Below are 27,866 nucleotides of genomic sequence, written 5' to 3' on the forward strand. Positions count from 1 at the left end.
TGGAGCTGGTCACTAAAGTTCAGAAATTCTCCGTTCTTCAGCAAAATGCTTCTGAAAATTTGATGCATCTTGATTGGGCAGTTGATGCGGGAGCATCGGACCTTATTGACAAGTTCATGATGAAAATGTTGAAGATTGGGTGAATGATTTATGCACATAGAGATTTCGTCAAGACAACGAGCAGAAATTTCATTTCTGTGCTAACTCGAGAGAATAGTCATAATTCTGTCGATACATATCAGATTGGCTTGACTCTAGCGCCAAATCTTCAAGGACTTAGAAACCACAGGAGAATCATGGAGCTGGTCACTAAAGTTCAGAAATTCTCCGTTCTTCAGCGAAATGCTTCCGAAAATTGGATGCATCTTGATTGGGCAGTTGACGTACGTTGACTCCACAATAGCGAGAGATTAGAACTGCGTTGGAGGTATTTGTTGAAAATAGATCAAACACTCAACAGTCTTTTCCCCAGTAAAACTCCTTTTACATCTCTTATCAATCTTTATTGTGCCTTAAGTTAGGATCAATATCATATAGTCTGTGGAAACATCGATTGCATGTAGCAAAAGATCGCTGAAGCTCACACACAAAAACTACAAGATAAATTGCCCGATTGATTTCTCAATGATCAAACCAATACCTTTGCTGTTTGCATGATCAAAGTACAAATTGTTCATCCCCACTCCAAAAACCCATTTCCAATATGGGAAAGGGAGTTGGAGTTCCAAAACCCATCTCAGCATCCAGATTGACCTCTCTTCTTTCTCCTCTTCGTCCTCGTCACCGAGCCGTCATCGCTGGGCGCGGATGGGGAGCTAGGCTCGGCCGACAAACGCTTGCGGCTGACCCTGACCGGCTCGTACTCGGCCGAGCTGATGAGATGAGGGAAGTTGACCTTGGCCTTGGACCCCTTCATCTTGAAAGCAGCCCGGTCATAGGCCAATGCCGCGTCCTCGGGCGTCTCGTAAGTCCCGAGCCAAATCCTTGCGCCGTTCTTCTTGGGGTCCCTTATCTCGGCTGCGTATTTTCCCCACGCCCGCCTCCTCACTCCTTTATAATGCGTCTTCTCGACCGGCACTTGTACCTCTTGCCCCACCATCTCCAGTTTCTTCTCCATCGCTGAACCAATGTTGTTACAACCGACCGTCGTCACTTCAAAATCAAGTTCTTGATTCGAAGACGAAGGTATTGCCCACCCAGAATCAAGCGCGTCACACACAGCACCGTACATCAGCATGTCCTCCGAATCCCCGATTTGTAGAGGCAATTCGCTCCAAGTCTCCGACGGTAAGAGATTGCTGAAGCTTGAACTCCTCGAGTACGTGATTGCAGTAGCTGGTCCAGAAAATGTTGCATCATCATCTTCGAAAAGATGGTCGCAAATGGATTTCAAAACATCAAATGGATCGGTCTCGAGGGGACTGATGATTTCCTGAAGCATTTTCGTTCTTGGCTAGAAATTTTGTTGTAGCTTTGAGATCACTGAATCTGCAAGACTGAAGGGGATGATTTGGTTTATTAACTAAGAGTTGAAGAGACCATGGAAGAGGGAGATGTATATAAAGGTTGAACTTAGACTGGTGGAGTGGTGGAAGATTGAAGGAGTGATTCTGGATGGAGCTTCTGAGAAAGTGCTTTGGGTGATGATATTGATGACTCGTGAGATTCTCAAAACATGTTTCAGATGCTCAGTTTGACTTTTTTGTTTCTTTCTTTTTACCAAGAAAGACATTTGATCCAAGGGGAAAGAAAAAAAAAAAACAACAAGAAAGATAAATTGATATTATTTGTCGAGATCCGTACAGAATTAAAAAGCAAAAGCATGGGCCACGCTCCGTTTTATTTAATTGGGGGAAGGACAATGATATCATTACTTGCTTTTTCATTTTAGCATATGGTTTTTAGATGCGATGTGGTTGCGCCGTATACATCCAATCACATATCATTGCATGCTTGTGATTCAAAAGAAAATTGCAGCATTGTTCTCTATAAAAATATATGTATTTTGTTTTTTTTTTTGCGATAATAACTTTTAATAAACGTTGGCAAACGTGAAACAATTTTGGTTTAAAATTGCACCAGAGTTCAAAATCACAAAAACACAGTTGAGTTATGAAATTTTCAAAAAGTACAATCAAATCCTAAAATTTATTTAACTGATACAATGAAGTCCCCTCCCTTAATTACGTCCGATTTGACTAGCTAAAAATGTCAATGTGGCTATTCTATTAAATTTTTTATCCTAAGCGGCTGTCACTTTAACTCAAGTATGAATCAATGCCTAAACAATGTCGTTAGTTTTCCAAATCAATGCTCATGTCATTCAAAATTAACCGAAGAGAAAATGCTTTGCTGCGTTGAAAATTAGCAATATTGTACACATTATTACTCGTTGAAGAATGATTACTCATGAAAAATCATGAGGAAAAAAAAATAGAAAATTGGCCTAAAAGATTAGTTATTTTCAAGAAAGATTCTCTTTTGATGTTTTGCCATATAAAAGCAATTAACTTCATGAATGACCGTTATTTTCTTAATGAAACATTTCATTTCTGAATATTACTGTTTATGAGATCCACGTCAAATGTATGGCTCGGTTTACACCGAGTTCTAATTTGCCGACCTCGCGGCGAACAAATTTGTTTTCGAATAAACGCAATCAACCTCGAACTTTGTTGGGGATTGAGGTAACTGATTTGAGGGAAGAAAAGAGTTTAAGGCAAAAATAGTTACAATTTCCCTAAAAGCAAATGCCATTGGATTTACCTTGATTGAGGAAATGAAGTTCTTCCTATCCTATTGTACGGCAATCAAACACCGTCGTTTGCACTCTTGCCAAAAGAAAGAGGAGAAAATCAAAGCTTGCATTGTAAATTCATGATTAGACTGGTTTTTTTGTCCTCAATTTCTGATCGAATTGGGAATTGGGTACTAATGTGCATGGTGGAATCAGTCCATCCGTATGTTCTGCGGTGAATCATCGATGTCATTTCCTTCAATTTGGTTGCACGAAAATTGATTCGGAGAAAACATCATCTCGGGTCATCCAACACTTATCCTAATAATTTGTCAAGATATTATAAGAGTCTCATTTGATATCTCGGTATTGATTGAGATATGATAAGTGACAGCATAAATCCTGTCATGATTTTTCACTATTGAATGTTTTTCTTGGGGAAAATTACCAAAAGAGTCCTAATCCTATAATAATTATGTCAATTCAGTTGTAAACCTTTTTTTGTTGTCAATTGAGACCTAAATTTTATGCATTTGTGCCAATTTAGCCAATTTTAATTCGAAATCGCCGACGTCTTCTTGTTGACTACGACGTGACAATTTTTAATAATATTTTAATATTTTTTTCCTTATTTTAAGTAATTTTTTTCCGTCGATTATTTTCCTTCTTCTTGTTGGGGCCCGCAGAGGTTGTTGGTCCTCGGCTAATTGTTGGCGGCCTCCCGCCAGCCCTAACAAAAGAAAAAATAAAAAAAAGATTGGAAAATTTATTTAAAATAAAAATAAGTAAATAACAAATTCGAAAAAAAATGCTAAAATATTATTGAAAATTGCCACGTCAGTGATTTTCAATAAAAAATTGGTCAAATGAACTGAATTGGCACAAATGCAAAAGGTTTATGACTCAATTGGCAAAAATAAATTAGGACTAAATTTACATAATCGCAATAAGTTTAGGAAATTTTTGATAATTTTTTCAATTTTTCTGTTATTTTTTAGGTGTAATAGTTAGGTGGTATCTTGAGTCAATTTCAAACATTAGACAATGTTCACCTCTCTAGTCTGATCAAAAGCAAACCATTCACATTGGGACCAAGACACCTCATGCAATCACGATTGTGATTAACCTGCTCATTGTTTTGAAATTTAGATAGGAATTCATTTCTTTATCATTTGGTTATAGCAAAGCTAGTTTAGTGTGAAAAGGTCGAACTTCCATCATAACGAAATGGAATGGATAGCTAGGTAAAGCAAAAGTTACGTACCAACCGAACTCATTCATATGTCTTTTCACAAAGCTTTTGAACCAATGGCATGCAATGGACCATATTTGAATCCATCGACACGCTTGAAGTCCTGTTTCTAGATGGTCGGAACCTCGTTCGAGGAAACACACAAAGGACACCTTCATTTGGCCTTCGGTCCTCTCCGTCTAATCCCAAGTCTCACTAACGTCTCGAAGGGGCACAGTCAACCTGGTGTGCGATGCATGGCAAAGTGGGTCGCCGCCCAAACAGGAAGCAACACGTGCCTCCATGTCTGCGAGCGGTACTCGCCCACGTTAAATTTTATTTTTCCACTTTCTATTTATAAAAATTGCTCCCTTTAATAGACATGTACACTGTTTATTGAAATAGACTAGACTTCTTGCTGCACACATTTCTGACGCTTTCTCTTGAGAAAATATTAGGTGGCCCAACTCCTCCACGTCAGCGTGGTCCCCACCCAATCATAAAGCGACATGTGGCTCCACATGTGCGAGTGGTCCACGTTAGCCTTCAATCTTATTTTCACCTTTCCTATTAAAAAAATGATCCCTTTAATAGACCTGTGCATTACTTATCAAAATAGTCTAGATCTATTGCTGCACACATTTATAGCGTTTTTTCTTGAAAAATATTAAGTGGGATTGCCCCTTTGATGTCAACGTGGTTCCCTCCCAATCTAGAATCGACATGTGTACGATTGGTGCCCGCTGGCTTTAAATCTTTTTTTTTTTCCATTTTCGTATTTAAAAAAAAATACTTCCTTTAATGGACGCACTTTTTTGGGTTATTCCTGACAAACTCCAAAAGGAGATGAAATCAATGCACTAAATTGATAGTTTCTACAACATACGTCGCCCGATTGACTTCTCATTGATCAAAAGATTCAGAGCAATGTCTTTGAAGTTTGCATGATCAAAGTAAAAATTGTTCATCCCCACTACGAAAACCCATTTCCAATATGGGAAAGGGCATTGGAGTTCCAAAATCCAGCTCTGCATCCACATTGGCCTCTCTCTTTCTCCTCTTCGTCCCCGTCACCGAGCCGTCATCGCTGGATGCGGATGGCGAGCTAGGCTCGGCAGACAAACGCTTGCGCCTGACCCTGACAGGCTCGTGCTCGGTCGAGCCGATGAGGTGAGGGAAGTTAACCTTTGCCTTGGACCCCCTCATCTTAAAAGCTGCCCGGTCATACGCCAATGCCGCGTCCTCAGGCGTCTCGTAAGTCCCGAGCCAAATCCTTGCGCCGTTCTTCTTGGGGTCCCTTATCTCCGCCGCGTACTTTCCCCACGGCCGCCTCCTCACTCCTTTATAGTGTGTCTTCTTGACCGGCACCCGTACCTCCTGCTCCACCATCTCTGGTTTCTTCTCGGTCGCCGAATCAATGCTGTTAGAATCGAAGGTCGTCACTTCGAAATCTATTCCTCGATTCGAAGCCAGACCAGTAATGTCATAACCAATGGTCGTCACTTCAAAATCAAGTTCTTGATTCGAAGCCGAAGGCGTTGTCCACCTGGAATTGAGCACGTCGCACATAGCGCCGTACACCAACATGTCCTCCGAGTCGTCGACTTTTAGGGCCAGTTCGCTCCAGCTCTCCGTCAGCAAGAGATCGCTGAAGCTTGAACTCCATGAGTAGGTGTTTGCAGGAGCTGGTGCATAAAATGTTGGGTTGACACGATCATCATCATCTTCAAAAAGATGGTCGCAGATGGGTTTCAGAGCAACGAGTCGATCGGTCTCGAAGGGACTGATGATTTCCTGAAGCATTTTCGTCTCTGGCTAGGAATTTGCAGCTTTGAGATCACTGAATAAGGAAGATTGAAGGGGTGATTTGGTTTCTGGAGTAAGAGTGAAGAGCTGAAAAGATCATGATAGCGGGAGATGTATACATATAGGCTGAGCTCGACTGGTGAAGATTGAAGGGTTGATTTTGGATGGAGCTTCCGAGAAAGTGCCATTGTCGTGATGACGACTAATGAGATTATCAAAACATGTTTCAAATGCTCAGTAAGACTTTTTTAATCAGGAAACACATAAAATTACGTATTTTTTTTTTTTTTTTACTTTTGTTATCCGTACTGATTAAAAAGTCAAAGCATGGGGTACGGTCCGTTTTATTTAATTAGGGATGGACAACACAATTGGTGCATGTGATTCAAAAGAAACTTGCAGAACTGTATTCTTTTCTATTCAAATATCCGTAAGTGTAATTTTTTTAAAAAATAAATGAAATAAGTGCACAGAAGTCCTAAGTTGTGAAAATATAATTGCGTCATAAAAATTTTAAAAAAATGTAATCAAGTTCAAAAATTTATCAAATTGGTACAAAGAAGTCTCTCCGTTTTTTTTTTTTTTTTTGCTCGAAAATGAAGTCTCTCCGTAAACTCCACGCGATTTGGCTAACTGAAAGTGCCGAAGTGGTCGTATTTTTATTATTTTCTCTCTCCTACGCGATTGTTAGCTTTAAATTGAATTAGAATCACCACCCTTAACGATGACGTTATTTTTCCAAATCACAACCTCGTTTGAATTATCCTTCATGGTTTTGGCGCTGGCGAGAGTTGTTGGAATGTATAAACATTAAACCACATCTTCTTCTATCGCCTTAAGCTTTTAGAGTAGTTGGTCGTGGTCCTATAAAGTCTTTCATGATATCAGAGCTCGCGAGCTCGCAGCCATGGCCACTCGAGCTTCGTCGAGCTCGTGGAGCAGAGGAGATCCGGGGCTCGCGGCTATGGTACCTAGAGCTTTTTGAGCTCTAGCTGCCATGATCACTATATAGGAATTATGATGTACGTACACTAAATCAAAGCAAATGCTCCTGTCTTTCAAAACTAACCATAGAGAAGATGCTTTGTGTGGTTTAAAATTAGCAGTATTGTACATATTAGTTGTTAAAGAAAAGCAATTACCTTCATGAAATGACCATTAGTTTCTTAGTGAAACATTCCATTTATGAAATTCTTTTTTACTAGAGCACAATTTTTTTTTTTTAAAGACTGAACACAATCGGCGTCGAACTTTTCGTGGGATTAAGGAAATTGATTTGGGGGAAGAAAAGAATTTAAGATGAATTAGTTTTTGCCAGTAAATTTAAGGTAATTAGTTACAATTTCCATAAACGAGATATGGTTGTTTGAACAAAATTTGATGTCGGAGAAAACATCATCCAAGTCACCCAACATATATATCCTGATAATTCGTCCATATACTATAAGAATGTCATTCGATATCTCAATATTGATTGAGATATGATAAGTGACTGTGTAGATCCTTCAATGATTTTCACTTGTCAAATGATCTTCTTTTTATTTTCTGGGCGTAGCAATCAAGTGATATCTTGAGTTAGTTTCACGCACCGGATAAAGTCCACCTCCCTAATATGATTAAAGACAGCCATCCATGTCAGGACCATGAAACCTCATGAAATCACAATTTTCATTAACCTACTCATTCTTTTGAAATCTCCAATGAAATTAATTCCTTTGTTGTTTGGTTATAGCAACACTAATTTGGCATGGAGGTCACGCTTACGTCGTCTAAGTAGCATTGACGCCTACACGCCATGCGACATGCCGAGAGTGGAACACGTTGTATATTAATTATATATTTTTGTTTATATATGATAAATTATCATGTATATATACAAATATTAACAGTAAATTTTTTCTTTTTTTTCTCCTTTTTTCATGATTAGTTTTTTTTTTTTTTTTTTTTGCTGGCTAGGTATATGACTTGACATATGACTTAAGTGTGTATATTTTTGATAGATTTAGTTTTTGATTTGTAATTTACTGGAAATGTTTAAAATTGACCCCATGCGTGTTTGAATGGAGTGCCGGAATGCTGGACTTGCGTGTCCGAAGCGCTAGCCACGTGTTGAATGTCTAATGCCTGTTAACCACTTGTTGGACGAGTGTCAATGTCCGACACGACAAGGAAGCCCCCGAAGAATGTGCGTGTTTCCTCATCTGTCGTGACAAAATGGATAGCTAGGTAAAATAAAAGGTACATACCAATTGAAGTCTTACGTAATTATGGTGACAAAGCTTTAAACTGATGGCATGTAATGGATCATATTTGACTCCATCAAGACGCTTGAAGTCCAATAGAACGTGTTTCCAGTTGGTCGGAACCTCGTTCAAGGACACGCAGAACACATTCCTTTGGCTTTGGTCCTCTCCATCTAATCCCAAGTCTCACACACGTCTCGAAGGTGCAAAGTCAACCTCGTGTGCGATGCGTGGCTACATTTAACCCGCGATGTTCTTCGACAGCCATGCATGCATGTAAAAACACGTATATGAAAAAAGGTAGTTTTCGAAAAGTAATGCGGATTTAAAGAATTCTAATGTATGTAAAAGTTCAGAGATTTAACTTATTTTAAATTAGGATTTCACTCCTCGTTTAATATCATGGCATGTGAATAAATGGTGGTTTTAGCTAGATTTTATCGAGAAAAAGTTATCTTATAAAAATTTTATTTCATGAATCTACAGTGCTGAAGTATGCATCCCTTCTAATATTTCTTGCACCTATTGTTTTCTATCATTACATATATTGCCCCAAAATTTTTGTTACATAATGCATCTTTAATTGGAAGCATACGGCACTCACCGGATACGATCGTATCAATGTCTAATCCAAAACTCTTTTGATATAATAATACATGCATGCATGCATTCTGTACTTTATAGTCCTCGTTCAATAAAATTCAAAAAAAAAAAAAAAAACGCAACCTGTCACTTTTCTTTTAATTTTGCATGGGATAGTTAAGAATTAGAATACATTAATTTGTAGCTGATAAGATTACATTTAAATAACTAGAATATCAACATTTGAAACATGTGTTCCAGTCTCGACCTCAATTGAAGCTTCTTGGAAGCTTCAAAAGAAGCAATGAATTAAGAAAAAGTGCATTTTATGGTTGCTTTAGTCCACATTCTCAACCTATATGTACTTCTCTTGCTTCGTCCATTCACATTGACCATTGAAAGTCTATCTTAGAATATCAAATATTGAACCATGCCTTTATTTAATAGTCTAAGCTTTTTGAATAATTGACGATCGTCCTACGAAATCTCACATGGTATCAAAGCAGGAGGTCTATATTAAGCATATTAGAATATTAAATATTGAACCTTTCCAAGCCTCTATATTGTTCATCTAACAGCTTAAGCGTGTTAGAATATTAAATATTGAATCACGTCTTCATAGAACAACTTAAGCTTTTAAATAGTTTGCAGTATTTTAAGGATTATGAAGACTACATAAGCTTCTTCATATGCACAATTAAAGGGATATATATAATCAAAAAGAGATATAAAAATCTCCTAGACATGTCTATGATAGATCTATCAAATTTACTGAGAACTGTTATCAATATTTAATAAATAGCGAGTTTTGACCCTCTTCTTCCGAACTCTCCGAATAAAGAGGATTATCCTGCCTACGAACGGGAACAGGCCTATCAACGGGGGTCATTGCGAGCAAAATCTGCACCCGGCCTTCTGCCATGTCGCCGATTCCGATTCACATCAACGCCGAGACTCTCGAATCGATCCGCTATCTCGTCAAATCGCTCTTCGAAATGACGAAGGCCTTGATCAAATCGTTGATTTATGCGTTCCATTAAACGCTGCTCCAAACGTTGCAATGCATCGTCCCCAAGGATTGGGGCTCCAGTCTCCTAAGCATCGTCACGAAGACCACCTCTAGTCGCCATAGGCTCTGATACCACCCGACGCGGCGTTCAACGAATAACGCTAGAAAATCCTTGCTAAAGAAGAGAAATCTCGAAAATTATGTGAATATTATTGATGATGATCCTTCAAAAACGTGATAAACACCTTTTATAGGGTGTTATCCTAACCCTAGTCCAATTAGGAATCAAAATATCAAAAAACGAAAAATTACAAAACTGCCACTGAAATAAAATAAGCCTGAAAAATACTAAAAAAAAAAAAAAAACCCATCTAGACATTCTCGAACCTCCAAAATTCATCGTTAGTCACGGCCAAAGGCCGTGAGTATTGATTAGGACGCCGTTTCGCTTCAGCCCGCCGAATTTGAGCTCAATCCGACGTCGTCGACCCTATCCGATGGTTCTAGTTGCGGCATCGTTTCGCCTTCCGATTAGATTTATGTTGATCCAATCGATCCAGGAACACACTACTAATGACATCCGCATCATAAATTGCCTGTTTGACCTCTCATTCATCAAAAGATCCAAAACGATGTCTTTGAAGTTTGCATGATCAAAGTACAAATTGTTCATCCCCACTCCAAAAACCCATTTCCAATATGGGAAAGGGAGTTGGAGTTCCAAAACCCATCTCAGCATCCAGATGGACCTCTCTTCTTTCTCCTCTTCGTCCTCGTCACCGAGCCGTCATCGCTGAGCGCGGATGGGGAGCTAGGCTCGGCCGACAAACGCTTGCGGCTGACCCTGACAGGCTCGTGCTCGGCCGAGCCGATGAGGTGAGGGAAGTTGACCTTGGCCTTCGACCCCTCATCTTAAAAGCTGCCCGGTCATAGGCCAAAGCCGCATCCTCGGGCGTCTCGTAAGTTCCGAGCCAAATCCTTGCCCGGTTTTTCTTGGGGTCCCTTATCTCCGCCGCATATTTCCCCCACGGCCGCCTCCTCACTCCTTTATAATGTGTCTTCTCGACTGGCGCCTGTAGCTCCTGCTCCACCATCTCCAGCTTCTTCTCCGTTGCCGAGCCGATGTCGTTATAATCAACTGTCGTCACTTCGAAATCAAGTTCTTGACTAAAAGCCAGACCAATGCTGTCATAATCAATGGTCGGCACTTTGAAATCAAGTTCTTGATTCGAAGCCGAAGGCATCGTCCACCCGGAATTGAGGGCGTCGCACATAGTGCCGTACACCAACATGTCCTCCAAGTAGTCGACTTCTAGGGCCAGTTCGCTCCAACTCTCCGTCAGTAACAGGTTGCTGAAGCTTGAACTCCTGGAGAACGCGTTTGCAGGAGCTGGTGCGGGAAAAGTGGCATTGACACCTTCGTCGTCTTCAAAAAGATGGTCACAAATAGATTTCAAATCATTGAATCGATCGGTCTTGAAGGGACTGATGATTTCCTGAAGCATTTTGGGTCCTGGCTAGGAATTTTGTAGCTTTGAGATCACCGAATGTGGAAGATTGAAGGGAAGATTTGGTTTCTGAAGTAAGAGTGAAGAGTTGAAAAGACCATGAAAGTTGGAGCTATATTTATAGGTTGAGTTTGACTGGTAGAGTGGTGGAAGATTGAAGGCATGATTTTGGATGGAGCTTCCGACAAAGTGCATTTGGTGATGAGTGATGACTGATAAAATTGTCAACACATGTTTCAAATGCTCAAATTGAAATTTTTAGTCACAAAAGACATAAATAGATGTTATTTTTGGAGTCCGTACTGAATTAAAAAGCCAAAGCATGGGGCACGCTCTGTTTTATTTAATTGGGGAAGGACAATGACATTGGTGCATGCTTTAGTATCAAAATTATGGTTTTTCATAATAACATGTTGTGCATGTGATTCAAAAGAAAATTGGCGACCTCGATTGTTCTCTATTCAAGTAATGTTGGGAAGTGTCAAAAGAACTGCTGTTTATAAATGGAAAAGTGCACCAGAAGAAGACGAAGAACAAAATAAATAAATAAATAAATAAATAAATAAAAATAATAAAAAATTCAAAATTCAAAAAAAATATTAATATATTATGTCGCCGGATGTCCTGTGTTGGCCGGCGTCTTCATCGATGCCAGCTGGTCAAAATTGGTTGGATAAAGTGAATTGACACAATTGCAAAATGTTTAAGATTGAATTGACAAAAAAAAAAAAACAAATGGTTTAGGACTGAATTGACATAATTGCAATTGATTTAGGACTTTTTTTGGTAACTTTCCCCTTTCAAAATTAAACGTAGAGAAAATGTTGTGTCGTTCAAAATTAGCCTTATTGTAGTCATTTATGGATATTTTGTTTATATATGCGTCATATATAGGGATCAGTTCATACCGAGTTTTAATTCAAGGATCGTGTTAGGAACTCGGTAGTTTAGTGTAGGAATTACGATACAATTTTTTTTGGATGAAGACAATTACCGTTGAACTTTCTTTGGGATTAAGGTAATTGATTTGGAGGAGAAAAGACTTTAAGGCAAATTGGTTACAATTTCCATAAAAGCAAATGACAGTGCATTTACATTGATTGAGGAAACGAAGTTTCCCTATGTTATTATACGGCAAGCAAGTATCGTCGTTCGCACTCTGGCAAAAAAAAAAAAAAAAAAAGCCAAAGAAAAGAAAAGCATAGACAAGAAAATCAAAGCCTTCATTGTCTTCAACTAGGCAAGGATACTATTTTGCACGATGGAATCAGATCATATACGTGCTGAATCATTGATTTCATTTCCTTCAATTTGGTTGCACGAAAAGATGAAGCCGGAGAAATTATAAGAATCTCTTTCAACATCTCACTATTGAACAAGATATAATAAGTGATGGTGTAAATCCTTTAATGGTTTTCTACTATAGTATGATTTTCCTGTTTTTTTTTGGCGTAGTGGTCAGGTGATATCTCAAGTCAAATTCACGCGCCAGATATAGTCCGCCTCCCTAGTCCGACAAAAGATAGACCATTCACATTGGAATCGAGACACCTCAGGAATCATGATTTTCATTACCCTACTCATTCTTTTGAACTCTTGACGGAAATTCATCTTTTTGTCGTTTGGTTATAACAACGCTAGTTTCGCGTGGAAGTCGGGCTTCCATCTTAGCGAAATGGAATGTATAGCTAGGTAAAGCAAAAGCTACATACCAAGTGAAGCCGTACATAAGTGATTTTCACAAAGCTTTAAACCAATGGGATGTAATAGATAATATTTGACTCCATCAAGACGCTTGAAGTCCAATAGAACGTGTTTCTAGATGGTCGGAACCTCGTTCAAGGACACACACAAAGAACACCATCGTTTGGCCTTTGGTCCTCTCCATCTAATCCTAAGTCTCACACACGTCTCCAAGGTACAAGATCAACTTCGTGGGCGATGCGTGGGCTACATTTGACCTGCCACGTTCTTCGATAATCACGCATGCATGCTAAAACGTGTATCTGCAAATAAATAAATAAATAAATAGAGGTATTTTACTTGAAATTTTGTTAATGTTACCTAGAATTTTTTATAACAATTTGGATGGATTATGCATAAACCAGCAGTTGCTATTAGAGCTTAGACTTCGCATGCTGTCTTATTGTTTCACAATGATCCAAGAAATTGTTTTTACTCAATAAAGACTTTTTGTTTGGCCATAATTTAAGTGTGGATTTTCAAAAAGTACTGCAAATCTAAAGAATTGTGATGTCTGTAAAGGTTCAGAGATTTGATTTATTCTAAATTAAGATCCCGCCCCTCATTTAATATCATGGGATCTAAACCAATCGTAGTTTTAGCTAGATTTTATCAAGGAAAAGTTATTGTATAAAGATATTATTTTATGGATCTACAATGCAGAAATGTGTATCCCTTCTAATATTTCTTGCACCTAATGTCTTTCATGATATATATATACACACACGTATTGCATCAGTAGTTGGAAGCATACGGCACCCACCGCATACGAGAATCTCGATTTCGGATACAAAACTCTTTTGATATAATAATACAAGCATGCATGCCTTCTGAACTTATATAGTCCTTGGTCAATAAAATAGGAAAACTACAATGGAATGCGACCCAGCATTTTTTTTTCTAATTTTGAATGGGATAATAAGAATTAGAATACATTATTTTATAGCTGCTACATTTCATTTAAACAACTAGAATATCAACATCTGAAACATGTGTTACAGTGAAACATTTTCCTTGTTTAATCCACATCCTTTACCCATATGTACTTCTCTTGCTTTGTCCATTCATGGTCACCCAGGACAAGTCTTCAACTGAACACTCTCTCTCGAAAAAAAAAAAGGAAATGGGAAGAAAATGCTTGGGTGCATTAATATTTCCTAGCAAGGATGAACCCCATTCTCAGTTCGACATTCTCGAGTCTATTGGCTGTCATCTTCTAGAAGATGACATCTACCTTGACGACGACGTGTGCCGTCGGAGCTCGAGCTTCGCTGATTTAGTTAAATGCCTGCTATAAGACTTTAAGGATTTTGACCCTTGATGAATAATTCAGAATTGTATAAGTTCCGTATATTTCTTTGTTCACATAGTAATGGAGATTAGATAAGCTTATTTATAGGCTTCACCAGATGACTATTCAGGGATATGCACAATCAAAGGGAGATATGAACATTCACAATCAAAAGGAGATTGAAAAAAAAAAGCCTCCTAGATATATGCGCAACTTGAAATCTATGGAGAATGAAGTGATGTATAAAAACTCCTAGACATGTCTCTAATAAATCTATCGATTTTACTGAGAATTCATATCAAACTTTTTTTTTCTTTTTTTTTTATAAATAACGAGCTAACTAGCAAATACTCTTCTTAAGTATTATACTTAACGATAGTACTATCTTGATGATCTCTCTCTCTCTCTCTTTTTCATGGAGATCTCATTTTCAGAGATCAATGCATGAATGAGATATATCGAGGCATCGAGAGCAAGACAATGAATACAGGAGGAGAAGGAATGACATTGGAGTTCACTCTGACATCAGTAGTTGCTGCTGTTTGCATGGTAATCGCCGCGATCGAGCAGTTCCTTCACTAGACTAATCTGCAGAAACTTTTGTCCTTCTTTTTCTTACTTGGTTGCCTTTATCTGCTTCCGACCTTTCGCGTTTTCGTCAAAGTTCGCTTTGCGAGCGCATGAAGAGATTATTTGCTTGGAAATAGAATGTTCATCGTGTAGACTGGTATGTAAAACTCCTATGGCCACTATGTTTACATCGCTCCCAGAAACCACAGGACAAACATGGAACCTGTCATTAAAAGTTGGGAAATTACCAGTTCTGAAAATTGACACATCTTGATTGGTACTGAGAGTTTCCAGAAGATAAATTGCCTGATTGACTTTTCATTGATCAAGACAATGTCTTTGGAGCTTGCACAATCAAAATGAAACCTGTTCATCCCCACTCAACAAACCCACACCCAATATGGGAAAGGATACGGCCCAAAATTGTTGTTACGCTTTTTTTTTCTTACATACTGCATCATTAATTGGAAGCATACGGCACCCACTGGATACGATCATAGCAATGTCTAATTCAAAACTCTTTTGATACAATAATACACGCATGCATGCATTCAGTGCTTTCTAGTCCTTGTTCAGTAAAATTGAAAAAGCACGCGACCCATCACTTTTCTTTTAATTTTGCATGGGATAGTTAAGAATTAGAATACATTAATTTGTAGCTGAAAAGATTACATTTAAATAACTTGAACATCAACATTGGAAACGTATGTTCCACTCTCGACCTTAATTGAAGCTTCTTGGAAGCTCCAAAATGTTGTGTGCAGGATCTCTCTAACTAGATGAGATGAAAAATAAGAATAATCAAGAACGTATAGATTTACGTGGTTCGGCGAAAATCCGCCTACGTCCACGGGAGAGAGAGACGATTTCTTACTTATGAGCGTAAACTGGTACAAGCTACAAGTGCTGAATAATAAAGATCATTAGATTTGTATCCCTAAAGATCTTATCAATTTAAGAAACTAACTAATAAATCTTTAGTGATTATCCCCCAAATCTTTTGAAATATCTTGACATATCTCCAAGCCTTCCTTGACTTCGTTTGAAATTCAAGACAACATCAACAAATCTCCACCTTTGGCTTGAATAAACCACAAGCCTCCACTCGAACCAAGAAAACAAATATATCTCAATCTCCACCGTACCTTCGCAAAGGTAAGACCACACCTAGACCGGTGCGACCTCCATCAACTTCAATGATGAGTGAGAGAAATCAAGTCCCTGCAGGACTTGAACTTCTTCGTAGTAACTGTCTTCGTGAGCATATCCGCAGGATTATCTTTAGTATGGATTTTCTCCAAAGCAATGTTACCGTTCTCCACAAATTCTCGAATCTTGTGGCACCGAACTTCCATGTGTTTCGTCCTGGAATGAAACACTTGATTCTTAGCGAGACATATTGCACATTGGCTATCACAATATAGTGTAACACTTTTCTGTTTTAAACCCAACTCTGTGACCAAGCCGGTCAGCCATATTCCCTCCTTCACAGCCTCGGTTGTTGCCATATACTCAGCTTCGGTTGTAGACAATGCTCTAGTAGATTGAAGTATTGCCCTCCACGAAATAGCTCCACTTCCAAGAGTAAAGACATATCTTGTGATGGACCTTCGCTTGTCCAAATCACCGCCGAAGTCCGAATCGACATAACCTGCTAAATCGATCGATTCTCCCTTTGAACCGAACATCAAACCCATTTTAGTAGTTCCAGCCAAATAATGAAAAATCCACTTAACTGCTTCCTAATGCTCCTTACCCGGATTGCTCATGTATCGGCTAACAAGACTCACCGCATGAGCCAAATCCGGTATGCTACAAACCATAGCATACATGAGGCTCCCTATTGTGCTGGCATAGGGTACTTGAGACATCTTTACAACATCCTCATGTGAACTAGGGCATTGTTTCTTAGATAATCTGAAGTGATTTGCTAAAGGTGTACAAACCAATTTAGCTTTTCCCATGTTGAACCTCTCCAAGAACTTCTCAACATACTTCTTCTAATTTACCCAAAGTTTACTTGCATGTCTATCTCGAAAGATTTCCATGCTAAGGATCCTTTTTGCAGCACCAAGATCCTTCATTTCAAACTCGTTGCTTAACTAAGACTTTAGTGAAATAATATCTCCCATTTTTCTTGCAGCAATCAACATACAACATCAACAGAATAAGCGATTTATCATCCAAAACTCTGTAATAGACACAAGGATCATGCACACTCCTCATGTAGCCAATACGAAGCATAAAAGAATCAAACCTTTTATTCCATTGCATCGGAGATTGCTTTAAACCGTGAAGTGATCTCTTCAGCAAAGAAACGTGATTCTCTTTTCCTTCCACCTTGAAGCCTTCGGGCTGCTTCACGTAAATTTTCTTCTCCAAGTCTCCAACTCCTCCACGTCAGAGTGGTCATCGCCCAATCAGAAAGTGACATGTGGCTCCACATGTGTGAGTGGTCCACGTTGGCCTTCAATCTTATTTTCACCTTTCCTATAAAAAAAATGATCCCTTCAATAGAGTTGCGCGCTGTTTATTGGAATAGGCTAGACCTACTGCTGCACACATTTATAGCGCTTTTTCTCGAAAAATATTAAGTGGGATGGCCCCTTTGACGTCAACGTGGTTCCCGCACAATCTAGAATCGACACGTGTACGAGTGGTCCCCGCTGGCTTTAAATATTTTTTTTCCATTTTCATATTTAAAAAAAAATTACTTCCTTTAATAGATGCACTTTTATTGAAATAAACTAGAGCATTGAAATAAACTAGACCTAATGCTGCACACATTTATGGGCTTTTTCTCGAGGAAACGAGTGCAGAGTTGGGCATAGAGCCCGTTTTTGGTTATTCCTAACAAACTCCAGAGGAAATGAAATCAAAGCAATAAATTGATAGTTTCTACAACATAAGTCGCTCGATTGATTTCTCATTGATCAAAAGATTCAGAGCAATGTCTTTGAAGTTGGCATGATCAAAGTAAAAATTGTTCATCCCCGCTCCAAAAACCCATTTCCAATATGGGAAGGGGCATTGGAGTTCCAAAATCCAGCTCTGCATCCACATTCACCTCTCTCTTTCTCCTCTTCGTCCCCGTCACCGAGCCGTCATCACCGGATGCGGATGGCGAGCTAGGCTCGGCAGACACACGCTTGCGCCTGACCCTAACAGGCTCGTGCTCGGTCGAGCCGATGAGGTGAGGGAAGTTCACCTTTGCCTTGGACCCCCTCATCTTAAAAGCTGCCCGGTCATAGGCCAATGCCGCGTCCTCCGGTCTCTCGTAAGTCCCGAGCCAAATCCTTGCACCGTTCTTCTTAGGGTCCCTTATCTCCGCCGCGTACTTTCCCCACGGCCGCCTCCTCACTCCTTTATAGTGTGTCTTCTCGACCGGCACCTGTACCTCCTGCTCCACCATCTCTGGCTTCTTCTCCGTCCCCGAATCAATGCTGTTAGAATCGCAGGTCATCACTTCGAAATCTATTTCTCGATTCGAAGCTAGACCAGTAATGTCATAACCAATGGTCGTCACTTCAAAATCAAGTTCTTGATTCGAAGCCAAAGGCATTGTCCACCTGGAATTGAGCGCGTCGTACATAGCGCCGTACACCAACATGTCCTCCGAGTTGTCGACTTTTAGGGCCAGTTCGCTCCAACTCTCCGTCAGGAAGAGATTGCTGAAGCTTGAACTCCTTGAGTACGTGTTTGCAGGAGCTGGTGCATAAAATGTAGGGTTGACACCACCATCATCATCATCTTCAAAAAGATGGTCGCAGATGGATTTCAGAGCATCGAATCGATCGGTCTCGAAGGGACCGATGATTTCCTCAAGCATTTTCGTCTCTGGCTAGGACTTTGCGGCTTTGAGATCACTGAATAAGGAAGATTGAAGGGGTGATTTGGTTTCTGGAGTAAGAGTGAAGATCTGAAAAGATCATGATAGTGGGAGATGTATACATATAGGCTGAGCTCGACTGGTGAAGATTGAAGGGTTGATTTTGGATGGAGCTTCTGAGAAAAAGTGCCATTGTCGTGATGACGACTAATGCGATTCTCAAAACATGTTTCAAATGCTCAATAAGACTTTTTTAATCACGAAACACATAAAATTACGTATTTTTTTTAATTTTTATTTTACTTTTGTTATCCGTACTGATTAAAAAGCTAAAGCATGGGGTACGGTCCGTTTTATTTAATTAGGCATGGACAACACAATTGGTGCATGTGATTCAAAAGAAACTTGCAGAACTGTATTCTTTTCTATTCAAATATCCGTGAGTGTAATTTTTAAAAAATAAATGAAATGAGTGCACAGAAGTCCTAAGTTGTGAAAATATAATTGTGTCATAAAACTTTTAAAAAAATGTGATCAAGTTCAAAAATTTGCCAAATTGGTACAAAGAAGTCTCTCCGTTTTTTTTTGCTCGAAAATGAAGTCTCTCCGTAAACTCCACGCAATTTGGCTAACTGAAAGTGCCGAAGTGGTTGTATTTTTATTATTTTCTCTCTCCTACGCGATTGTTAGCTTTAAATTGAATTAGAACCACTACCCTTAACGATGACGTTATTTTTCCAAATCACAATCTCGTTTGAATTATCCTTCATGGTTTTGGCGCTGGCGAGAGTTGTTGGAATGTATAAACATTAAACCACATCTTCTTCTATCAGCTTAAACTTTTAGAGTAGTTGATTGTGGTCATATAAAGTGTTTCATGATATTAGAGCTCGCAGAGCTCGCAGCCATGGCCACTCGAGCTTCGTCGAGCTCGTGGAGCAGGAGATCTGGGGCTCAAGGCTATGGTACCTAGAGCTTTTTGAGCTCTAGCTGCCATGGTCACTATATAGTAATTATGATGTACGTACACTAAATCAAAGCAAATGCTCCTGTCTTTCAAAACTAACCATAGAGAAGATGCTTCGTGTGGTTTAAAATTAGCAGTATTGTACATATTAGTTGTTAAAGAAAAGCAATTACCTTCATGAAATGACCATTAGTTTCTTGGTGAAACATTCCATTTATGAAATTCTTTTTTACTAGAACACAAATTTTTTTTTTTAAAGATTGAACACAATCGGCGTCGAACTTTTTGTGGGATTAAGGAAATTGATTTGGGGGAAGAAAAGAATTTAAGGTAAACTAGTTTTTGCCAGTGAGTTTAAGGTAATTAGTTACAATTTCCATAAACGAGATACGGTCATTTGAACAAAATTTGATGTCGGAGAAAACATCGTCTCAAGTCACCCAACATATATATCCTGATAATTCGTCCATAAACTATAAGAATGTCATTCGATATCTCAATATTGATCGAGATAAGATAAGTGACTGTGTAGATCCTTCAATGATTTTCACTTGTCGAATGATCTTCTTTTTATTTTTTGGGCGTAGCGATCAAGTGATATCTTGAGTTAGTTTCACGCACCAGATAAAGTACACCTCCCTAATATGATTAAAGACAGCCATCCATGTCAGGACCATGAAAGCTCATGAAATCACAATTTTCATTAACCTACTCATTCTTTTGAAATCTCCATTGAAATTAATTCCTTTGTTGTTTGGTTATAACAACACTAATTTCGCATGGAGATCGTGCTTATGTCATTTAAGTAGCATTGACGCCTACACGCGACGCGGCATCCCGAGAGTGGAACACATTGTATATTAATTATATATTTTTATATACATATGATAAATTATCATGTATATATAAAAATATCAACGGTAAGTTTTTTCTTTTTCTTCTTCTTTTTTCATGATTAGTTTTTTTTTTTTTTGGCTGGCTGGGTATACCAACTATGGGGTGACTAGATATATGACTTAAGTGCGTATATATATATATATATATATATATATATATATATATATATATATATATATATATATATATATTGGTAAGGTAAGTGTGTATTGAACTTTTGAAAAGGCTAGGTACAAGTAGGAAGAACCGGACACAAAAAACCATGAACCATGGGTGGCACCATGAGTGCCAGAGATGGTTCAACGGTGAACCGGTTGCAAAATACATAGGAGCAACCAGGGCGCATCAGCCCATAGATTTACTTTTTGATAGATTTACTTTTTGATTTGTAATTTACTGGAAATGTTTAAAATTGACCCCGTGCTTGTTTGAATGAGGTGCCGGAATGCTGGACTTGCGTGTCCGAAGCGCCAGCCACATGTTGGATGTCTAATGCCCGTTAACCACTTGTTGGACGCGTGTCAATGTCTGACATGACAAGGAAGCCCTCAAAGAATGTGTGTGTTTCCTCATCTGTCGTAACAAAATGGATAGCTAGGTAAAATAACAGGGACATAGCAATTGAAGTCTTACGTATTTATGGTGACAAAGCTTTAAACTGATGGCATGTAATGGATCATATTTGACTCCATCAAGACGCTTGAAGGCCAATAGAACGTGTTTCCAGTTGGTTGGAACCTCGTTCAAGGACACACGCAGAACACATTCCTTTGGCTTTGGTCCTCTCCATCTAATCCCAAGTCTCACACACGTCTCGAAGGTGCAAAGTCAACCTCGTGTGCGATGCGTGGCTACATTTGACCCGCGATGTTCTTCGACAGCCATACATGCATGTAAAAACACGTATATGAAAAAAGGTAGTTTTCGAAAAGTAATACGGATTTAAAGAATTCTAATGTATGTAAAAGTTCGGAGATTTAACTTATTTTAAATTAGGATTTCACTCCTCGTTTAATATCATGGCATGTGAATAAATGGTGGTTTTAGCTAGATTTTATCGGGAAAAAGTTATCTTAGAAAAATTTTATTTCATGAATCTACAGTGCTGAAGTATGCATCCCTTCGGCTCGCCGAATGTACTAGCTCAAATTCAAGCTTCATTAAACTTCCATCAAGGAAATCTACCATTTCGCTACTTGGGAGTCCCCGTCATTTCCACTAGGCTTTCTAAAACTGACTGCAATGTCCTAATCAATGCCATCACTGCTAGAGCACGTTCTTGGGCCCAACGGTACTTATCTTATGCCGGACGCCTTCAACTCTTGAAATCTGTGCTGCACTCTATTCACACTTATTGGGCTAGTGTGTTCACTCTTCCCAAGTCGGTTTTGAGTAGGATTGAGGTTATACTTCGTCAGTTCTTGTGGAAGGGCCTAGACCTTGGAATTGGAGGGGCTAAAGTCTCCTGGGCCAATATATGTCTACCCAAAAAGGAGGGTGGTTTGGGAATTCGTAGGCTCCTAGATTGCAACAAAGCCTTGACATTAAAGCACATTTGGCTGCTTTTCACCGACAAAGAATCACTCTGGTGCAAATGGATCCACTCCAACTTTCTAAGGAAGTCCAACTTTTGGATTGCTACTTCGCCGACCATATGTTCCTGGTCCTAGAAAAAAAATCTTACAACTTCAACAAGAGTTCTCACTACTCTTCAAGTGGAAGCTAGGTAATGGACATACAACATCATTTTGGTTCGACCACTGGCATAGTAAAGGTCCTCTTCATAAGTTCTTCACGGCTGGGGACATTTATCGGGCTGGCATCCCACGAACGATCACCGTTCGGGAGTTCTTTTCATCGACTTTCCCTCCTTCTACAGTCCTTACTGCCATTCGGCCATGGCTTGACCTGGCTCCTACATTTCTGGAAAATAGAGAAGATTCATTCTCTTGGGCTGGTCATTCCTCCGCTAAGTTTTCTGTTTCTTCAACTTGGAACTGTCTTAGGACAAGAAGCCGCATTGTACAATGGCATACCTTCGTCTGGGACAAAGCTTTTGCTCCTCGACATGCATTCATAATATGGTTAGCTACGCATAATCGCCTTCCGACTCAGACAAGGCTACTCCAACACCGAAGGATTGATGAGGCTTCCCGTGCGTCTTGCCATAATACCCCCGACTCGGTCGATCATCTATTCTTTGGCTGCCCTATCACTGGTGAACTAGCCTCCACTTGGGCCTCTAACTGTCTATTAAGTTGGAAGAATAGACCTTGGCGTGGTTTCGTGAAATGGGCTAAGATACATTTGGGTGGGCCCTCTTTTGCACATAAGATTGCCAGGTTTGCCCTTGGTGCTTTATGCCATATTATTTGGACTACAAGGAATGATATGCTCTTCCGCAATAAACAACTTTTTCCTCCAGCTATGCTCTCCCACCTTAGTAAACTGGTTAAGGACAAAGCTGTATGTCTGGCCCCTATTAGCGATATCCCCCGAAACAGATGCATCCAAACTAATTGGGGTTTGTCCGCTGATATCTTCTGTCACCCACCCTAGCGGATGACATATTTTCATTGGATTTCTCTTCCGGATCAAGCTGTGTACACTTTCGGTCTCCACAGCACCTATTGGATTTTGATGCTGGAGCTTGGTGATTCAACACTTATGTTGCTCCTATTTTGCCGGTCACCACCTGAACCCCTTCTTGAAGCCTGCTGCTATGAAGTTTATCGTGTGGACTCATTCGCTGTTGGTTCTCTTGGAAGATGCCACTTCTCGTCCATCTTCTAGCTGTGTACTTCTGTTTTGTTGGTTCCTCTTCTTGTTTGGCTACTTGTTTGGCCTTTTCTTTCCCCTGCTAACTTGCTAGTCTTTTGGCTCTGGCCCCTCTCTTGGGTGTATTTTGCAACCGGTCAACGTTGAACTCTCCATGGCACCCTATGTGCCATGTTGAGTTCATAGCTTCTATGCCCGGTTCTTTTGTATCTAGCTTTTGAAAGTTCAATACATACTTACCTTACCAAAAAAAAAAAAAAAAAAGTATGCATCCCTTCTAATATTTCTTGCACCTATTGTTTTCTATCATTACATATATTGCCCCAAAATTTTTGTTACATAATGCATCTTTAATTGGAAGCATGCGGCACTCACCGGATACGATCGTATCAATGTCTAATCCAAAACTCTTTTGATATAATAATACATGCATGCATGCATTCTGTACTTTATAGTCCTCGTTCAATAAAATTGAAAAAAAAAAAAAACGCGACCTGTCACTTTTCTTTTAATTTTGCATGGGATAGTTAAGAATTAGAATACATTAATTTGTAGCTGATAAGATTACATTTAAATAACTAGAATATCAACATTTGAAACATGTGTTCCAGTCTCGACCTCAATTGAAGCTTCTTGGAAGCTTCAAAAGAAGCAATGAATTAAGAAAAAGTGCATTTTATGGTTGCTTTAATCCACATTCTCAACCTATATGTACTTCTCTTGCTTCGTCCATTCACATTGACCATTGAAAGTCTATGTTAGAATATCAAATATTGAACCATGCCTTTATTTAATAGTCTAAGCTTTTTGAATAATTGACGGCCGTCCTACAAAATCTCACATGGTATCAAAGCAGGAGGTCTATATTAAGCATATTAGAATATTAAATATTGAACCTTTCCAAGCCCCAATATTGTTCATCTAACAGCTTAAGCGTGTTAGAATATTAAATATTGAACCATGTCTTCATAAAACAACTTAAGCTTTTCAATAGTTTGCAGTATTTTAAGGATTATGAAGACTACATAAGCTTCTTCATATGCACAATTAAAGGGATATATATATATATATATATATATATATATATATAAAATCAAAAAGAGATATAAAAATCTCCTAGACATGTCTATGATAGATCTATCAAATTTATAGAGAACTGTTATCAATATTTAATAAATACCGAGTTAACTAGCAAGTACTCTTCTTATAGTATTATATATAACAGTATTATAAGTAACGGTGATACTATATTGATCTTTGTAATTTGGCTTCATAACTTAGGTCATTGACCATCTGTCGCTTGGACTAGGCGAATGAAGGGATTATACTACTCCAACAAAGGATTATTTGTTAATTAGTTATCTAGTAGTTCGGATAATTTCATGGGTGATTGGATATTGGCCATGTTTGGTTCAACATTTGGCTAAGGGACTTTGAGAAAATGCAAATACCTTTGGACAAAAGGCCTTTTTCAAAATGCAAGTAGTGTTTGGTAAAGTATATTTTAAAAACACATTTGGAAAGCAACTTTGACGTAAATGTTGTTTGGTAAAAAATGAACTTTGTAAAATATTTTTTCTTTTTGAAAATAAGACGGTGGTGGCGGCCGCCGGCCAATGGGCGATGGCGGTGGGTGGCGGAGGCAAACAAAGGTGACAAAATTAAAATAAAAAAAAATTAGTTACATTTCACAAAAGTCATTTAGTTCAAAGTACCTCTAGAGGTACTTTGGGCTAAGGGACTTTTTGAGAGCATTTAAGATGCAATTGCATCTCCCCAAAGTAAGCCAAAAAATGAACCAAACACTATTTACATTTGGTCAAGGGATTTTAGAGCTCTAATGCTCATTTGTAATGCTGAACCAAACAGGGCCATTGTTTTAAACACATTTTTTCCATGATAAATAATTTGACTCACTTCTTACTTTCTATCTGGCTGCTATGAACGACTCTACTCCTGGAGTCCCACTCTTTCTGGGTCAATTTTACATACATTTTACAAATTTAGAAACCAACCGCTCTGTCGCACTCTTGTTAGTTGCAGCTACTTTTTTTTTTTTCTATCACATTTAACTAATAAAATAGATGAAAGTCTTCTCTGACCTGTACCACATAAAGAAAGTTAAGTACGATGAACCAGCACCTGCGTTTATCTCGACTTTATCTATTTTATGGTAACGATGCTTAAGACCAAGTTTGTTTGAATTGATAAAGAATATGTAGTTTGATATCTTGAAGCAATTGCGAATTTACAAGCGTTGGCCCAGCAATAGCCAAAGTAGACTGAACGAGAAAAGGGTTTGTAAATGTGGTTAGGGCTTTTTGACCCAAAAAAAAATGTGGTTAGGGATTGAGAATGATTTCAAGATTACGTTTGATCGTCTGGATTTCAATCTGAGATAAGAATGAAATATAATAGGATATGAAATTCAGGGATTTTGCAATATCTATGCACCATTTGGTGAATTGCGATAATAAAGTTGAATATTTCCATATTCTATCATGCATATCATTTGGTATAAATGGCATATAAATATAAATAATCCTAAAAATTGCACAAACGAATATGGTAAAAATCGCACATGACAATTGTTTACTCCACTTTTTTTTTCTTATTATTTTTATTAATTTTTCCTCTCTCTTTTATAAATTAATTTGTTTTTTTTTTATTGTTTTCTCCTTTTATCATTCTCTAATAAAGATACCAAAAATACTAAAATGCCTAAGCTATGGAATAAGTATAAATAAGATATATAAATATATATCTAATATATATTATAAGATAGAAAGCAATTAGAAAATAAAAATAAAAATAGGAATTAATGAAAACTAAAGTTATGTTATTTTTTCACCATTTTTAATTTTGTATATTAGAATTCAATTATTATTTTAAGTTTATTAATTTTAAAAAAATTATTCGAGAAAAATAATGTTTATATTATGACTATTAGAAATTATATCAATCTTTATCCTATCTCCCCCTGAGATAATTTTATTCGGATTATATTCCCTTATATCTGACTTTATCTTGTCTTGAATACGGTACCAAACACAAAATCCTAAATTTCATAATGTAGTGCAAGAGTCTTCACTATTCCCCATCAGAAAAATAAAACTCCTTTTACATCTATTAGCAATCTCTGTTGTTCCTCAAGTTGGGATGGAGACCAAAATGGCTGTGAAAACTTGAGCTTTTCTTCATATTTTTCTGACTACACTTCAAGACTAGGATTTCTTCAGCAGTCACATTGATTGCATCGAAATGCAGGCGGGATTTCCCCGTCAGTGAGTGATCGCTGAAGCTTAAACCGTAAACTGATAGTTTTTAGAAGATAAATTGCCTGATTGAATTTTCATTGATCAAGACAATGTCTTTGAAATTTGCATGATCAAAGTAAAAATTGTTCGTCCCCACTCCAAAATTCAATATCCAATATGAAATAGGGGATTGGACTTTCAAAATCCACCTCAGCATCCACATCGATCTCTCTCTTTCTCCTCTTCATTCTCGTCATCGAGTCCTCATCGCTGCACGTGGATGGCGGGCTAGGCTTAGCAGACAAACGCTTGCGGCTGACCCTGACAGGCTCGTGCTCGGCCGAGCCGATGAGGTGAGGGAAGTTGACCTTGGCCTTGGACCCCCCCATCTTAAAAGCTGCCCGGTCATAGGCCAAAGCCGCATCCTCGGGCGTCTCGTAAGTTCCGAGCCAAATCCTTACCCGGTTTTTCTTGGGGTCCCTTATCTCCGCCGCATATTTCCCCCACGGCCGCCTCCTCACTCCTTTATAATGTGTCTTCTCGACTGGCGCCTGTAGCTCCTGCTCCACCATCTCCAGCTTCTTCTCCGTCACCGAGCCGATGCCGTTATAATCAACTGTCGTCACTTCGAAATCAAGGTCTTGACTAAAAGCCAGACCAATGCTGTCATAATCAATGGTCGGCACTTTGAAATCAAGTTCTTGATTCGAAGCCGAAGGCATCGTCCACCCGGAATCGAGGGAGTCGTACATAGCGCCGTACACCAACATGTCCTCCAAGTTGTCGACTTTTAGGGCCAGTTCGCTCCAACCCTCCGTCAGTAACAGGTTGCTGAAGCTTGAACTCCTGGAGAACGTGTTTGCAGGAGCTGGTGCGGGAAAAGTGGCATTGACACCATCATCATCTTCAAAAAGATGGTCACAAATGGATTTCAAATCATTGAATCGATCGGTCTTGAAGGGACTGATGATTTCCTGAAGCATTTTGGGTCCTGGCTAGGAATTTTGTAGCTTTGAGATCATCGAATGTGGAAGATTGAAGGGAAGATTTGGTTTCCGAAGTAAGAGTGAAGAGTTGAAAAGACCATGAAAGTTGGAGCTATATTTATAGGTTGAGTTTGACTGGTAGAGTGGTGGAAGATTGAAGGGATGATTTTGGATGGAGCTTCCGACAAAGTGCATTTGGTGATGACTGATAAAATTGTCAACACATGTTTCAAATGCTCAAATTGAAATTTTTAGTCACAAAAGACATAAATAGATGTTATTTTTGGAGTCCGTACTGAATTAAAAAGCCAAAGCATGGGGCACGCTCTGTTTTATTTAATTGGGGAAGGACAATGACATTGGTGCATGCTTTAGTATCAAAATTATGGTTTTTCATAATAACATGTTGTGCATGTGATTCAAAAGAAAATT

General features: G+C 38.7%; 4 protein-coding genes and 1 pseudogene across 4 annotated transcripts; all 5 read right to left on the minus strand.

Annotated features, from left to right (window-relative positions):
• LOC115731505 (ethylene-responsive transcription factor 13-like) lies at positions 1 to 27,431 on the minus strand. The gene is made up of 4 exons (XM_048279576.1): positions 27,066 to 27,431; positions 26,654 to 27,029; positions 15,043 to 15,068; positions 1 to 59 (listed from the first exon to the last, which is right to left on the minus strand). The coding sequence occupies exons 1-3, from the start codon at positions 27,429 to 27,431 to the stop codon at positions 15,046 to 15,048; spliced, it is 765 nt and encodes a 254-aa protein (XP_048135533.1). The 3' UTR covers positions 1 to 59; positions 15,043 to 15,045.
• On the minus strand, positions 554 to 1,441 carry LOC115728048 (ethylene-responsive transcription factor 13-like). Its single transcript, XM_048279577.1, has one exon. It carries the CDS (start codon positions 1,439 to 1,441, stop codon positions 737 to 739), a length of 705 nt encoding a protein of 234 aa, XP_048135534.1. The 3' UTR covers positions 554 to 736.
• On the minus strand, positions 4,832 to 5,799 carry LOC115733625 (ethylene-responsive transcription factor 2-like). Its single transcript, XM_030664261.2, has one exon. The coding sequence runs from the start codon at positions 5,769 to 5,771 to the stop codon at positions 4,917 to 4,919; it is 855 nt and encodes a 284-aa protein (XP_030520121.2). The 5' UTR covers positions 5,772 to 5,799; the 3' UTR covers positions 4,832 to 4,916.
• On the minus strand, positions 10,192 to 11,159 carry LOC125315194 (annotated as a pseudogene).
• On the minus strand, positions 17,677 to 18,549 carry LOC115733050 (ethylene-responsive transcription factor 13-like). The gene has a single exon (XM_030663720.2). The coding sequence runs from the start codon at positions 18,547 to 18,549 to the stop codon at positions 17,692 to 17,694; it is 858 nt and encodes a 285-aa protein (XP_030519580.1). The 3' UTR covers positions 17,677 to 17,691.
• Positions 27,432 to 27,866: the final 435 nt, after the last annotated feature.

The sequence above is a fragment of the Rhodamnia argentea genome, chromosome 5 (genome assembly GCF_020921035.1).
Source record: "Rhodamnia argentea isolate NSW1041297 chromosome 5, ASM2092103v1, whole genome shotgun sequence".
NCBI classification, from domain to species: Eukaryota; Viridiplantae; Streptophyta; class Magnoliopsida; order Myrtales; family Myrtaceae; genus Rhodamnia; species Rhodamnia argentea.